Raw genomic sequence first — 15,332 nt, 5'->3', positions numbered from 1 at the left:
ACTCATCGGATAGTTGCCAGGTTGGTAAGTTTATTGACAAACTGTGCTGAATACTTGAACACCCCTAATGAAAAATGTTAATTTTGTTTATGATCATTAGTTACATTTGGTCCCTTAAAAAAGGTGCTGTAATTTCTATAACATTTCCATATCTAGATGTAAAAATTCCCTTCAGACAAATCTTTGCACTTTAAGCTGAGCTCATTTATATTATTTAACTCGAACCCCATGTGGTGGAAGCAAACGAGTACATTTTTAAAGGCGGACCTGACTGCATATACAGTATTTATTCGTGAACATTCATTCACCAACACCACTTACACATTACAGGAACTCAGCTGGGAGTTATTGACACGTCCCCTGTACAGTCCTGACCTCATAACAAGCCATTTTCATGTTTGGGCCATTAAGGGATTTCCTGGGAGGCCAGTGTTTCAGATTTCAAGCAAGCTCCTGTGTAATGAGAACTTTTCACATTGATGGTGTTCGAGTACTAGGAAAATGCAGGGATGAGTGCATTAGTGTAGCAGGGGATTATATACAGAAATAAAGGTAGTTTTCATTCTCATAACCTGGTTCTGTTATTCTGCACAATCAAAAGTCCTGGATAAAAAACAGCTGACTTAACTTTGCAGTTTGATGATCAGTTTACTGTCTTCGCATTGCTTTACACCAAGCATCGGATAGAAAAATCTGGTGTTCTGTAAATGTCCAAACTCAGCACAACAGCTCTCCATTTACAATCCTCACTGCTGAATAATTCAACATTAACTAACAGAACATCATTTACTACCAAGCATTTTTCAGGAGACGACAATCCTGAAATCTAAAATTAGTGTGTGCTATTAAGCTATAAATAGTCTGGGTACTAAGACAAATGGTGCAGAGCAAAAGCCGGTGTCTATGTGTTCGTCCCTCTGCAGGCATCCTAAAAGAATTTGTAACAAGCAGAGCTGTGATAGAAAAGGATTACACTGATCATATCCATGCTGGTATGGTCATTGTGTGTTAGATTCCTTCTGCATTCCCACTGTCGGCTTAAATAAATCACACTCAGTCAGGCTCATGTGAACAATCATGAGGCAAATGCTTTCCAGGATTCCAGGATCTGTTCCATATTGCAGCTTTCTCATCATATTCAGGAAATAAAACGAGCCTCTTGAAATGTTTTAAGAATAGTTTGGCCAAAACATAAATACAAATACCACTACACATTCTCCCTTACGACAGATATAGCTGCCAAAATGTGTAGTGTTGAAAACGAAGAAGAAAGAAAAAGAGAATAATTCAGTGTGCTTAAAAGTTCGGATCAAAGCTCTAACTTTTTTCGATTCTGGGGAGATCAAGAGAGACTCCGGACTACAGTATGTGACTATGAGGGGAAAATATGTGATTCTGGTTGTTAGCTCTGAAATGTCTTTTTTCCCCCCCCATTTTTAATTTCCATAGACGTTAACCTAAACTGGACAACTTCATACAACGTGAGCATTGTGGCTCTGGTCCAAAAATAAGAAGCAAACATAAAACACGTCTTGGCTGAGTATATAAAAGTATATATATATATATATATATATAGGAAAGAAAAAAAAATCAGTTTCTCAAAAGGATTAAGATTATACATTTATTGTGACAGATTAGAAATTAAAGACACTGTTAAGCAAACCGACAGAATAATAAAATAAGGATCCTTAAAATCACTGTTTGGTCTTGAACATACATGGTTTGGCTTTTTGCCTCACAGTGAAACAATAATAATAATAATGTCCAGTTTTTCATCATGGCAGTAAATCCAGTGTTTTGTCTCCTATGTCTCCCTTACGTTAAGACAGTATGGAATGTTCTAACATTTAAAGGAACAGGTTGGCAAAAATAAAAATAGCTACCAGTTTAACATTTGGCAAACTTTATATATTAATACACAGACAATTCACATTAATACACGTCACTTGACTTTGTGATAACTACATGCAGACTTGTGTGTATGGCTTCTGACAGACTGGTAGCTACAAGTTTTTATGACTCGTTTGCTGTATCATCATTGTAGCATGACTTGTCGGAGAGGTACATTGTATTTCTGCCCAACCTGTTCCTTGTTTGTTTTAAGACGTGCAAGTGTGCAAGGAACAGCTAAAAACCCCAAAAAGTAAACAAAACAAAACGTGTGATGTGACAGTAACACATAGGATCACAGTGGTGTGCAGTGAGAGTCATACTAGACTTAACAACTTGTGCACGAACAAATGTGTATAAAAGACGCAAACAAATACTGATTAAAGCTAGAAATCATTTCTTCCCAGGAGTTCCACCTGATCCTTCATACAGTAATTAATGTAGCCCCAGTAGAGGAGTCCTCGTCAGACTCCTCCTCTAGATTAACTTAAAGCAGTGTTAGAGTTTAGGCCTCATGATCGACAGACAATCGGTCGCTGCCGTCTGGAAGTTAAAAAAACAGGAAAAGCACTTCTGCGGCCCTTTAGTCCTCGCTGTCCTCGCTGATGCTGTGTGTGTCGCTGTAGTGAGGAGGTGAGAGGGACGGAGGGGCCTTGGTGAAGAAAGGAAGACGGAAGGTAGGAGAAGGAGAGAGTTCTTCTCGTGAGGGGCTGCTGTTGGGGCTTTGTCTGGGGCTGATGGCCTGCAGCATGCGTCCTTTGCCTTCTTTCAGCATGTGCTTCTGAAAAACAGAGCGAGCGATACAAGAATTCAGGGAACATCTTATCTGTAGCAGAAACTAAAATTCAAGACTTTTGTCCATCATGTCCACCGGGTAATTTTAAAAACAGATGTTTCTATTTCGTATTTTAAAATAATTCTGTCCACACGACCTACATTTACAAAATATCTTTGTCCACATAAAAAACGCAAAAGACCCTGGTAAGTGCTGTTGGGAGCCGCCCTAATCAACAGTGGGCCAATCAGAAGCCTAGAAAAAACTTCATTACCGGTCCTGCTGTGTAGACGTCTGACTGAGTCTTGTCTAAAACCGCCGTCGCTGTCTGTCATCAATGTTTTGTATGTAGCAGCAGTGAGCTTGGTAGTACATTCAGGCACCCCTGTTCGTCAACATGATGTGTGAGTAACTGCACGTGTATGTATGTACACGCATGTAAACAGTCCAGTAAGCAATGTTAACACAGTCACTAGTTTATTGTAAAAGTCCACTATTGGACAAAATATCCTTGTAAACAAAGCTGACGTCAAATCAAGGAGATCAGCACACAGACACTGACATCATCGGCACACAAGATGATGCTCCAGCAATCTCAGATAAAAATGATCAGATAAAAATCTGCAGTTTTAAAAATACACAGCTACGTGTGGACATTGTGTGCGTGTATGTAAAACACATTCAATCCTTTTTTAATAGTTTATCCACGACTGTGCTTCAGGATGACGTTCAGATTTTCTGCCTGGCTTCAATTTATTTCAGGCAAGAAGTTAAAGAAAAAAAAAAAGGTGGGGGACAATCTTTACACGCCTCCTTTGGCATGACTCCTGGGCAGCATTTTCTTGTTTCCTGCTTTCAACCGGCTACAAAACAGCACTTCCACAAAGGGACATGGGGGGGCAGTAGGTAATTTGTGTATCTAGTTACAGACAGTGAAACAGCAAAAGTAAAATACTGTCGGAGAAAGGGAGGCCAATATACATTCAGCTAAAATATTAATAGACATTTTTGATACCCCGACTCTTAACTTGTTTAAAAAGGAGAACAATATAGAACAATTAATGTGTAAAAGTATCAGATTTTTTCAAATCAAAATTGTTCTTTAACAGCAACGTTTAAAACGTTTAGAGGTATAATTTGGGTCGATGCATTAATTTAACAGAAAACAAATGAAATCTGAATCAATGCAAAAATAGACTACAGGGGAAAAAAATATTAATTGGAATCATAAGAATAAGTAAGCTGATGTGTAAATAATTTAACAGACATCGTCAAGATTCGTCAATTAAAGGTTGGGCCACTAATAGTATTTTATCATGGCAGATTCAGTGGCGTCATCAGATATCTTATCGGTGCTTCATGTGGAGGTTTACAACTTTTTTAATGCTGCTGGTTTTATGAGTCAAGTAATACAATGTTAAGTAATTCATTTTTTGGGACGCTTTCCAAGCTGGCAGATCATCATGCTGAATGTCCTGAAGTAGGACACTCTTGCTGACTGTTTAAGCACACCAGTTGTCCAACAGGTAAGAGTCTGTTTATGTAGCTCAAGTAAAATATGTCTGTGAGGTTCACAAGTAAAAGGCGCCGTGTGTTATTAAAGTAGAAACATCTCAAAAACCACTTGTCTAAACTGAAAAAATAAGGTTTTTAACGCCCTCTAGTGGCTACATGATGTACAATTTTACCCCTATAACGTCCACATTGGTGAACAGACCCAGCATCAGTATGTACCTCCAAATGATTTACCCAATATTTTATGTATTTGTTTAGATTTATATCAATCCCGATATTTAGATATCCTTTACTATATACTTTAAGTTAGTTTAAATTTAAATTTATTCTCACAGTGAAATACATTAGGATAAAACTGTCCAATATGCAAAGCAAGAAATAAATATGTAGTGTAGAGATTTTTTCTTTCATTTGGCTTTTCCTTAAAAAAAAAAAAAAACCTCTAGCTAAATGGTCGACAGTTTAAAGCCTCACCAGTGCCCCGTCTGGCCCAAACATCTGCAGAAAGTTGCCGATGAATTCACGTGATTTCTCCTCCCACTTCTGGATCAAGTCGATGCTCTTCTCCTCCACCCTCTGCACAAACTCTTTACTCTTCTCCTCCACGTTCCGTACCTTCTGCTTCACCTTATCCACGCTCTCCTGAAGGTGGTACTTCTTTTCCTGCAAACATCACACGGTTTTCTGCACAAAGTCTCATTTCAGTTGTTTACTTACAATATTAATTTTTGAGGAAGGAATAAACCACCCCGAGGGTTGGAACTGGGTGACATTGAAATACTGTCTATCAGGCAATAGGTGGCCATAATAGTACTGAAGTGAGAAAGCAATGTTGCCACAGCAGAGTTCCTGGGTTCGGGTCTATGGTCTATGTAGAGTTTGGAATGACTGTTATACCGGCTGTTAAAGATGCTGGTTTCACTCACATTGATAAAGCTGACATTAAGCTCCTTAGCGGTGTAGCCTCTCTGCAGATTGCGTCGCACGTAAACATCGTAGTCACGCACGATTCGTGTGATGATGTCAGAGGTGGAAATGCCCTCTGTCCTTTGTGTGGGAGCAAACATGCCTGGAAATAGTACGAGCAATTTTAAGTTATTAAAATTAATATTAATTTTACAGTATTTATAATAAGATATAAATAGAGATTGCACTTTATTGTACTAATTATTCAGCTTGTTACCCACCAGCCTCCTTTATGTGCTTGTAAACGTCATCGCTCTCGGCTGAACAGTACGGAATGTCATCATGGGCAACAAAGTCAATCTGCATGACAAGGGATTTTTTTTTTTACATTACATTACATTATGCACAATTTCCTAAATCTTTACCAATTGCAATGCAAGCCAGATAATCCTTTAAATGGTCACATACTCTGTGTTCGGTCAGGAACTCCGGCGTCAGCGTCCACGGGGCGTCCCTGACCACCTCGTCCACGTAGCGACAGTGACTCACTGCATCGTAGCGCTCGTCCTCGTTCATGACAGTGAAACCTTTTAGCTTGTGCGTCAAAGTGTCGCTGCAAACTGTAAAAGAAGCAAAGTTATAGAGATAATCATTTTTCATAATAAAAGGTTATCCAGCTGGGAATTAAAGCACAAACTCCAGCAAAAAGAAAAGTGATGAAATATGACAGTTACTGTAACTGTATTACCTCTTGTGGTACTAGTGTATTTTTATAAGATGTGTATTTTCAAGTTTAGTTTCAAGCTGCTTACCACCTACGATGAGATGAGTGTTTGGAAAAAGACATTTAGCCTGCATCAGCGCTCTGGCGTGTCCAGAATGAAACATGTCAAAAATCCCGTCAGCATACACACGTACTGCACGGCCCACTAAAATAGGAAAAGGAAAAAAGAAATCTTCACTAAATGTGTAACTTATAAATTCTTTTATTTCTAAGGTGTAAAAATACACAGTGCAGTACATCTGACGCTTAACACTTTTTGACTTCTTCAACTCTGCACACCAATGGATAAGGACCAACACTGAACCAGCTGACTTGATGGTGATGCATTCTTAGTACGACAGTGACACAACACCGATGTGCTGAAAATGATCTGCTGTCCAAATAAATTCTGATTAACAGTGGTCCTGTGCAGGTGGTTTTCAAGTGATGGACGGTGTGAAGAGAATTAATGGAACAGCTGCAGTCCGTAATTGTATATACTCAAGTGTGCTAGATAATGTATGTGTGTTTAATTAACAATCCCAGCACAGTGAAGATTATTTTACTACCACATGTTCACTCACATACATAAAAGAGACAAAGGGAAAGAGATACTGCGTGCAAGCACCTTGTGTGCCACAGCGGGCTTCCTCAAGGCTAACACGAGTGTATTGAGTGGATATAACCGCCAGCTCATCAGAAAATGGGGCAGGTTCTGTCAGGGTCTGTAATAAAATACACACAAATACAAAATAGTGAAATCATTTTTAAGGTGTTCAGTGACAGCAGTGTTGCTGACTTAGCGAGATGTCACTGACCACTATGCTCCTAATGACCAATCACTGGTCGTCAGAAAAGACGCTTAAATATTTTCTAAACACAAATACAAGGGTCGTTCAAGTCAAACCAGGACTTGAGAGGAATGAAGGTGTAAAACCCACTGACCTTCACAGAAGTCTCATCAGTACGGTGATGAGACTTTAAGCCCCAATAAAACATTTGAAAAGTGACTCTGAACATTCAGCAAATGGAACACATTTTCCTTGAAAACTGATAAATAACTTGTGGAAATTACACATTTGTCTGTGGAAAGAGTACACACAATCATTCACGATCAACACCGCCTGCACATTGCAGGAACTCATCTGGGAGTTGCTGCCACATCCCCAATACAGTCCTGACTTCACCCAAAGCCATTTTCACATGTTTGGGCTCTTAAAGGAGTTCCTGGGGGGCCAGCATTTTAGGCAGTCCGTTCATGGCTCCGCCGTACTGAAAAAATATTTTCTTGATGGTAGATGGTATCCAAGCACAAGTGAAACGCTGGGATGAGTGCATTAGTGTAAATGGGTATTATATAGAGAAATAAAGGTAGTTTTATACTCTCATATCTGATCAAAAGTCCTGGTTTGACTTGAACATGCCTCATAGTTCAATTGTGGTGCCGTGACCAAAACTGACAACTTTCTATAAGAACTTCAACTCAATAAATACACTAATTTACTTTATTATGAAAAGAGGGGATTAAAAACAGAGCAAAACTCCATGATAAGAGTTGATCTAGGTTATGATTTCAGACTTCGGCCCTCACCGAAGTCCTCCGTGGGATTTTTCCACCTGGGTCATCCTTGTTCATATCTCCGTTTGGTCCCTCTCTCCTTCTTTTCCTCGTAAGTGCGGAACTGTGTGCCTCCATGACCTAAATATGGTAAAGTTCAATCACTTTGGTCAGCAGGGCACGTTACATCATATTGTTTGCGTCAGTGAAGGTTGACTAATATTTCAAACACTAATAAAGATCCTAAAAGAGAGGACACGAGCACCGCTCTTTAACATCCTCATGTAAAGGTTGTTCTTGGTAAACCTCTGAACGAAGTAAAAAGGAATGAAAACAATAAATAAATAAACAAAAATACATAATATAATTCCTTTTCTATAAATACAAGCTGTGTAACCAAAGAAGAGCCAACTTAACCTTACAGGAAAGTGTATTAATATGAAAGCCAACAATATACTGGTATATTGAACAGCTGAGTAACAGACCCTGTACTGAGGAGTAAATTAACTAACAGTACATAAATATTCATTTATACACTTTGTCCTGTGTAAAAGTAAGTAAACAGTTATAGTTTTATAGCATTACTGTTACTGACCCTGTTCAGAAGAGTTTAGTCGAAGAAGAGTCGCCTAGCCGTTGCAAACCGTTGACGCGAGTGTGTGAGGTGTGTGTGTGTATGTGTGTATGTGGGTGAGGGTGTGTGTGACCGCAAAGTATGATTCAGTAAGGTAACTAACTACATTTTTTTCCTCACATTTACACAACAAACCGCTGTTTTCGTTTCTTATATCACACACAACACACAGCGACACTCGGCTAGCTACTTTGACAGTTGCACAGGAACCGACTGCCTACTCTCAGCGGAAGTGACGACACAAAAACGACACGTCACAGGAAGTCTTAAAGCAAGCCGGAAGAAGCGTTGGGACGGTAGGAATTCAAAGTCAATTGGTTCATGGTTTAGAGTGTAAACTAAAGAGTAACTAATGCTAGATTGTCTGCGTGGTGTGATTTCTTGTCTCGCTGCGGGTTAGATATTTGCTTAGATGTTGAATCAGATATGGAGGACTAATTCACATTATTTCATCTTGTTGGATGATGAGAATGCTCTGGAGAAGGGAGGTTTCAGCAAACTTCCTTTCTCTTCCTACACAGACACTACAATAAATCCCACTGGCTCCATCAGTACATTCTTATTTTTTCCCCTAAAATGAGCATAATGCATCTATTTAGGTATTAGACTGTTTAAGTATAGATCAGTATTTTGTTTGGATGCTTATTTGATCCATTTTGCTTTTTATTCCTGAAATGTTCATTTTAATTCAAATTTTATTGGTCACATACATCAATAAATTGCACTAGCGAGCACAATTAAGCTAAAAAATATATTTTTTTTTTGTCTGCCGTGAGGAAGGCCCGGGTTCGATTCCCACCCAGTGCCCAAACCCCAGCCACTGGATACAGTGTCGATCCCAAGCCTGGATAAAATGGCAGGGTTGCGTCATAAGGTGTAAAACCTGTGCCAAGTTGTGGTGCGGATCGAATGGTAAACTGTGGCGACCCTTCTACGAAAGCAGCCAAACGACTATAAACAATATAAAAATAGAAATTTTCAATACCAGTCGGAAAAAATAATGAAAAATTGCACTTTTGCGCAATTAAACTAAAAATAGAAATTGTCAATAAAAGTTAAATAAGAAAAGAGAAAAAATTACACTTCATCATATTCTTACTCACTCACTCATAGTCTATACCGCTTTATCCTGTATTCAGGGTCGCGGGGACCTGAAGCCTATCCCAGGAGACTTAGGGCACGAGGCAGGGTACACCCTGGACAGGGTTCCAATCCATCACAGGGCACACACATATACACACTACGGACAATTTGGGAACGCCAGTTAGCTTAATCTGCATGTGTTTGGACTGTGGGAGGAAGCCGGAGTACCGGGAGGAAACCCACCAAGCACAGGGAGGACATGCAAACTCCATGAGATGGGAATTGAGCCTGGCCGGGAATTGAACTCGTACCTTGTAGGTGCAAGGCGACAGTTCTAGCCACTTCATCACCGTGCAGCCCTACAGAGTACAGTTAAACAAAAAAAAATTTTCTTTCTTTTTTAACACCATGCCAGCTTCTACGGCTATATTCATGGCGAGAGTCAGTTTTTGTTATTTAATATTAAAACTAGTTTAGATGTTTAAGATAAATATTTTTTATTTTGTATTCTTTAACACTAAATTTGGATTTGCTTGTTAAAAAACTTTTTTTAAATTGTCAAGAGAAAAAAAACTTCCCTCACAGCAGTAAAAGAATTACAATTAAATAAAATATATTTGATGGACAAAAGGGTTCTGCACGAGAATTACTGTGGTGGATTTTCTCTAGATGGTAAATATGTGTGTAGCTTTTGAGTGTCCTATTCTGCATCTTGTATAAATTGCTTGATCCCAGCGATTATTAAAAGGAAATGTATGTTTTGTTCCAACATAAGGATTTATTTTATGTAGTTTGTTATTTAGACACTGGTCCTATTCTGATTGCTATTTATTTTTGATGTATACATTTAAAATTTGGTTTCAAATCTGTTTTAGTGCAATTTAAGTTTATTAAAGTCAGATTTAGTAATAGTTAAATATGTTTTTATTATAAAAATTGCACTAAAGAATACAATTAAACTAAAAATATAGTTTTTAAATAAAAAATGATAATTATATAGATATACAGTGAAACCTCTGATTGCGAGTAACGCGGTTTGCGAGTGTTCCGCAAGACGAACAAAGATTTTTAATAAATTTTGACTTGAAAAACGAGCAAGTCTTGGTTTACGAGTACAGAGTATTATGTATCACGCATGTGCTTTTTGATTTGATGCTTTTGATTTGAGTGTCACGTGATCACAACCGAGCCAACGTGATCACAACCAAGCCAATTCTCTTGCGCTGCGGAATTGTGGGTAATCGTCTCCCATGCTGGGTCTTAGTGCGCGTCTCTTACTGGTATAATCAACATCTGTGCAGTGTGTACTGTTTACTATAACACTGTGACCATGTGTGTGTGTGTTTCTTATAACACACGTGTGCGTGCGTGTAAAGCAAAAGAAAGTCTCATTAGAGGTTAAAAATCCATTTTCTCTCCCTCTTTGTCGCTAAGTGTGTGCGTTATGTGTGCGCGTACGTAATTTGAAACCGTGTCGGTTCACACACACTCTCTCTCTCGCTCTTGCCTTTACTGTGCATGTGTGTGAAGCACCCCCTCTTTGCTTTACACACACACACACACACACAAAGACACTAAAGGCGAGAGAGAGAGTGTATGTGAACCGACACAGTGTCAAATTACGCACGCACACACTCCGCAGCGCAAGAGAGAGAAACACACACACACACACACACACTCTGTTGGGATTTATTTTTCCTTTTTTTTTTTAAGGTAAAGTGCATGTTAATTTTTTATTTTTACTTAATATTTTGTGTTAATTATTTTTATGTATTTATTTTTTTTCGGGCCTGTGGAACGAATAATTTGAATTTCCAGTGGGAAATTTTGCTTTGGTTTACAGGACGAATTATGGTCGTAATCCAAGGTTCCACTGTATTTACTAAATAAATTAAATTAAAATGGTGTACATTTTACAGGATTCACAGAATCACTGATCTCGAAATCTAAACCTCTAGTACGCTGCCTCAACTGCAGGGTAGACTGACACGTAGTACTGCGTAGTACTGTCGTGACACTAAATACGTGTATCAAGATTGATACCAGATCACACCTCTAGATCATTATGAAATTGGATTTGACCTATTTTCTCAAAAAATCCAATTTACTGATTTATTTACTTTTAAAACACAGATCCTGTGTTGAATATACAGTAGGATACAGCTTGTCTGTCAGGCTCAGAAAAATTGGCGCCTAGAAAAATAAATGTTTTTTAAAAAGTGTGGATACTTTGTTGGCAAAGTAAAATTGACCCGGGATGTGACTCTGAAACTGTTTTTCTGGTGGAAAAAAAAGTCTTAAAAGTGTCTTTACAGTTTTCAGAATGAAACGATTAAACCTTTTTTTGCATTGTTCTTAGTGCAAGCACTTGCATTGTAAAGATGAGTTAATTACAGTACTTAAGTCCTTTATGGTAACTTTTCAATTTTGTGTGTTTGTGTCATCAGTGCCATGATTAAGAGGTTTTCTGTGCTGCTCGGGAGGGCCGCATCAGCCCATTGTCTTGATGTTCCACTATACACTCCCCATTATGTACGATACCTGGCTGTTAAACCGGTAATGGAACATTCATGCAATACACCTTATACAATCCTTTACAATAAGTCTAAAGTAATGGAAACATATGGAAAATATACACAAAGCCACAATTTACAAACGTTGAATGATAAATTGCCTAATTCTGAATGCCTTGCTTTGTCTAGGGTAGAGTACATGGCAAAGGTAAGAAGTTTATCCTGAAACCAGTGAAATTAGAGAAACCGGAGAAGCAAGAAGTGGAGATCAGACAGTCCATGACTGTATCACAACTTGCTGAGGCTATGCACAGAGACATAGATCATGTGTATGAGGCACTGCTAAACACAGATATGAATATTAACGATCTGGAACCAGACTCTGTGTTGGAGGAGAAGTGGCTAAAAGAAGCAATAAAGAGATCTGGGATGAAGTATAAGTGGGCCAAGATAGTGGAGAATGAAGTCAGAGAAAACAAAGACATCCAGCCACAACCACCACCAGACCCTGCTAATTTAGTGGCCAGACCTCCAGTAGTAACTATTATGGGGCACGTGGATCATGGGAAGACCACGCTGCTGGACAGCCTTAGGAAGAGCCAGATTGCCGTACAAGAGGCTGGAGGCATCACTCAACACACTGGAGCATTTCTGGTCCAGCTTCCTTCTGGTGAACTCATTACATTTCTGGACACCCCTGGACATGCAGCGTTTTCTGCTATGAGGGCTCGTGGTGCCTCGGTTACTGACATCATCATCCTGGTAGTTGCGGCTGATGACGGAGTGATGAAACAGACCATCGAGTCCATCCAGCATGCCAAGAAAGCCAAAGTGCCAATCATCGTGGCAGTGAATAAATGCGACAAACCTCAGGCAGAGCCCCAGAAAGTAAAACAAGCTTTGTTGGCCCATGATGTTGTATGTGAAGAGTTCGGGGGAGATGTCCAGGCTATCCATTTATCCGCTTTGAAGGGGGAGAATCTGATGGAGCTGGCTGAAGCCACAGTGGCACTTGCTGAGATGCTAGAGCTCAAAGCTGACGCTCACGGTCTAGTAGAAGGAACTGTAATAGAAAGCCATACAAGCAAAGGCAAAGGACCTGTAACCATGGCGATAACCAGACGGGGCACGATTAAGAAGGGCTGCGTATTGGTGTCAGGAAAAACCTGGGCTAAAGTGCGCTTACTGTTTGATGAGAACGGCCGAACTGTGACCAATGCAGGGCCTGGCATTCCGGTTGAGATCGTTGGCTGGAAGGAGTTACCTTCTGCTGGCGATGAAATTCTGGAGGTGGAGTCGGAGCAGCGGGCTCGGGAGGTAGTGGAGTGGCGCACATACGTGGAGGAACAGAATAAGCTGAAGCAGGATCAGCAAGCCATCGAGGCCAAGCAGAAGCAACACCAAGAAAGCTATCAGAAAGAGCGTGAAAGAATGGCACATCTGAGCTGGAGGCAGAAGAAAGTGGCTCTCTACAAGGCGAACAAGCACCAAGTAGCCTGCAGACCCAGCGAGAAAACCGAGGCTGAGGATCTCAGTCTCAATCTAGTTGTCAAAGGTGATGTTGATGGGTCAGTGGAGGCGATTTTGGACATCCTCGCAAGTTATGATGCAGAGGACCAGTGTGTCTTAAATATAGTGCATTTCGGTGTTGGGGACATCTCAGAAAATGACATTAAACTGGCAGAGATGTTCTCAGGGACAATATACGGCTTCAATATTGCAGCTAATAAGTCAATACAGGACATGGCTTCCAAAAAGGGCATTCCCTTAAAGATGCATCGTGTCATCTACCATCTCATAGATGAACTGAAAGAGGAGCTTAGCAGTAAACTGCCCCCGACCACTGAGGAGACCGTAGTAGGAGAAGCCTCTGTTCTGGCTACGTTTGACGTGACCGTAGGGAAGAAGAAGGTCCCGGTGGCTGGTTGTCGAGTCCAGAAGGGACAGCTGGACAAGAAAATGAAATTTCGTCTGGTTCGAGGAAAAGCGGTTCTTTGGGAAGGTGCTTTGACTGCCCTAAAACATCATAAAGATGATGTGCAAGTTGTTAAGACGGGCATGGAGTGCGGTCTGTCTTTGGACAAGGTTATTGACTTTAAATCTGGAGATGAAATAATCTGTTATGAGGAGACGGAGAAGCGGCAGAGAATATCGTGGGATCCAGGGTTTTAAGAGACTACCCTAAAAATGGGTGAGATCACCAGCATGTGGTGATCAAAAACAGTCAGATTATTATGTCCGTATTAGGATGTGACTGACATATAATGTAATTTATTCCATGATTAAAATAAATGTGTATAAAAAAATGGTAAATTGTAGAAATGTAATTAATTTAGATTTATTTATTTTAAAAAATTGAATTAAATGGAAAACTGGCCTCTTTTACAAGAACTAATTCTAAAAACATTCAGATGCCCTAAACGTCCCTATTATTGACATGATAAATACATACAAGAGATGTAATTTTTCCCAATAATGGCCAGTTTATTAATTGCCTAACATCTTAAAGTCTCGTATGTGTGAATAAGCATTTTAAATTCATATAGAGAACTCCTTGAGCTCTTATACTGTATTGTTGGACAAAAAAAAACAAAATGAATGGCAAGGCAAGCAGTTAATCATGGTGATTATTGAACCAGAACCACTCTCACAATTTGAGTCCTGGAATATACCTTTGCCATCAGGGAAGAAAAACTCCATAGTCGTGATACTTTATTCATTCAGTACATTCAGTTCATTAACTGCCTTTATTTTTAAAGTCTAGACCTGACCAACTGAAGCAACCCCAGATCATAACACTGCCTCCAGAGGCTTGTACAGTGGCCACTATGCATGATGGGTGCATCACTTTATGCGCTTCCCTTCTTACCCTGATTCACCTTCCCCTTTGAAATAGAGTCAATCTGAACTCATCAGACCCCATGACCTTTTTTGTCCATTGCTCTAAAGTCCAATCTTTACGCTTCCTAGCAAATACAAGCCTTCTCTTCTAATCACTCTTACTAACAAGTGGTTTTCCCATGGCCACACAGCTGTTTAGTCCCAATCCTGTGAGTTCTCATCGAAAAGACCTTTATACCAGCCACCACAGACTCATAGAACATCCACAGCATGGTGATGCAGATGTTGAAAGACCTGAGCTTCCTCAGCTCTGGTCTTTCTCTTAAAACGTAGGTCAAGCACTTAAATTAATCTTCACAGCAAACATTAGAAATAAAAAAAAAAAACGCTGATCTCTATGCCATGAAACACAGCATGGTTGTTGGTGCATGATGATAAGTAGTATTTTAGAAACTGCAGAAGATTCTCTCTCACATACATGAAGTGCTTATTTTAGCTTTTAGAGACTTCCTCTCTTCTATCTGATCTTCATCAACAAGGTGTTTCAACCCGCAGATCCTTCACATAAGGGATTTTTTTTTTTTGCACCATTCTTCGTAAACTCTAGAGACTGTTGTGTGTGAAAATCCCAGGAGATCTGCAGTTTCTTACATACTCAAACCAGTCCATTTGGCCCCAACAACCATGTTACAGAGTCACATCATGATTCTTTTGTGCTTTAAGTCACATATCTCAATTCACACTGACATTGAGTGTCTGGTGTAATTTAGTCATCCCTCCAAGGATTATAGCAGATACAGAGTTTGATTTCTTTCAACATTCCTTCATCTATCCACCCTTTCTCGTTTATGGTC

At 39.6% G+C, this 15,332-nt stretch overlaps 3 protein-coding genes across 5 annotated transcripts in view; 1 reads left to right on the top strand and 2 right to left on the bottom strand.

The window, feature by feature from the left end:
* LOC128527694 (uncharacterized) overlaps positions 1-15,332 on the bottom strand; it is a 111,316-nt gene that overhangs the window by 52,487 nt on the left and 43,497 nt on the right. The window lies entirely within an intron of this gene.
* pcyt1ab (phosphate cytidylyltransferase 1A, choline b) lies at positions 1,608-8,262 on the bottom strand. Its single transcript, XM_053500176.1, has 9 exons — positions 8,003-8,262; positions 7,441-7,548; positions 6,478-6,574; positions 5,899-6,015; positions 5,555-5,706; positions 5,368-5,446; positions 5,107-5,249; positions 4,655-4,843; positions 1,608-2,671 (listed from the first exon to the last, which is right to left on the bottom strand). Exons 2-9 carry the CDS (start codon positions 7,543-7,545, stop codon positions 2,474-2,476), a joined length of 1,080 nt encoding a protein of 359 aa, XP_053356151.1. The 5' UTR covers positions 7,546-7,548; positions 8,003-8,262; the 3' UTR covers positions 1,608-2,473.
* Positions 8,314-13,927, top strand: mtif2 (mitochondrial translational initiation factor 2). Of its 3 annotated transcripts, none has more exons than XM_053500172.1 (3): positions 8,314-8,337; positions 11,572-11,680; positions 11,827-13,927. In XM_053500172.1, the coding sequence occupies exons 2-3, from the start codon at positions 11,576-11,578 to the stop codon at positions 13,807-13,809; spliced, it is 2,088 nt and encodes a 695-aa protein (XP_053356147.1). In that variant the 5' UTR covers positions 8,314-8,337; positions 11,572-11,575; the 3' UTR covers positions 13,810-13,927. The 3 variants fall into 3 exon arrangements, with proteins under 3 accessions (XP_053356147.1, XP_053356146.1, XP_053356148.1); XM_053500171.1 differs by having other exon boundaries at positions 8,328-8,640; XM_053500173.1 differs by lacking the exon at positions 8,314-8,337 and adding an exon at positions 9,458-9,495.

Source organism: Clarias gariepinus, chromosome 7 (genome assembly GCF_024256425.1).
Source record: "Clarias gariepinus isolate MV-2021 ecotype Netherlands chromosome 7, CGAR_prim_01v2, whole genome shotgun sequence".
Classification (NCBI taxonomy): domain Eukaryota; kingdom Metazoa; phylum Chordata; class Actinopteri; order Siluriformes; family Clariidae; genus Clarias; species Clarias gariepinus.
The sequence above is the reverse complement of the archived record's forward strand: the minus strand, read 5'-3'. Positions and strand labels throughout refer to the sequence as shown.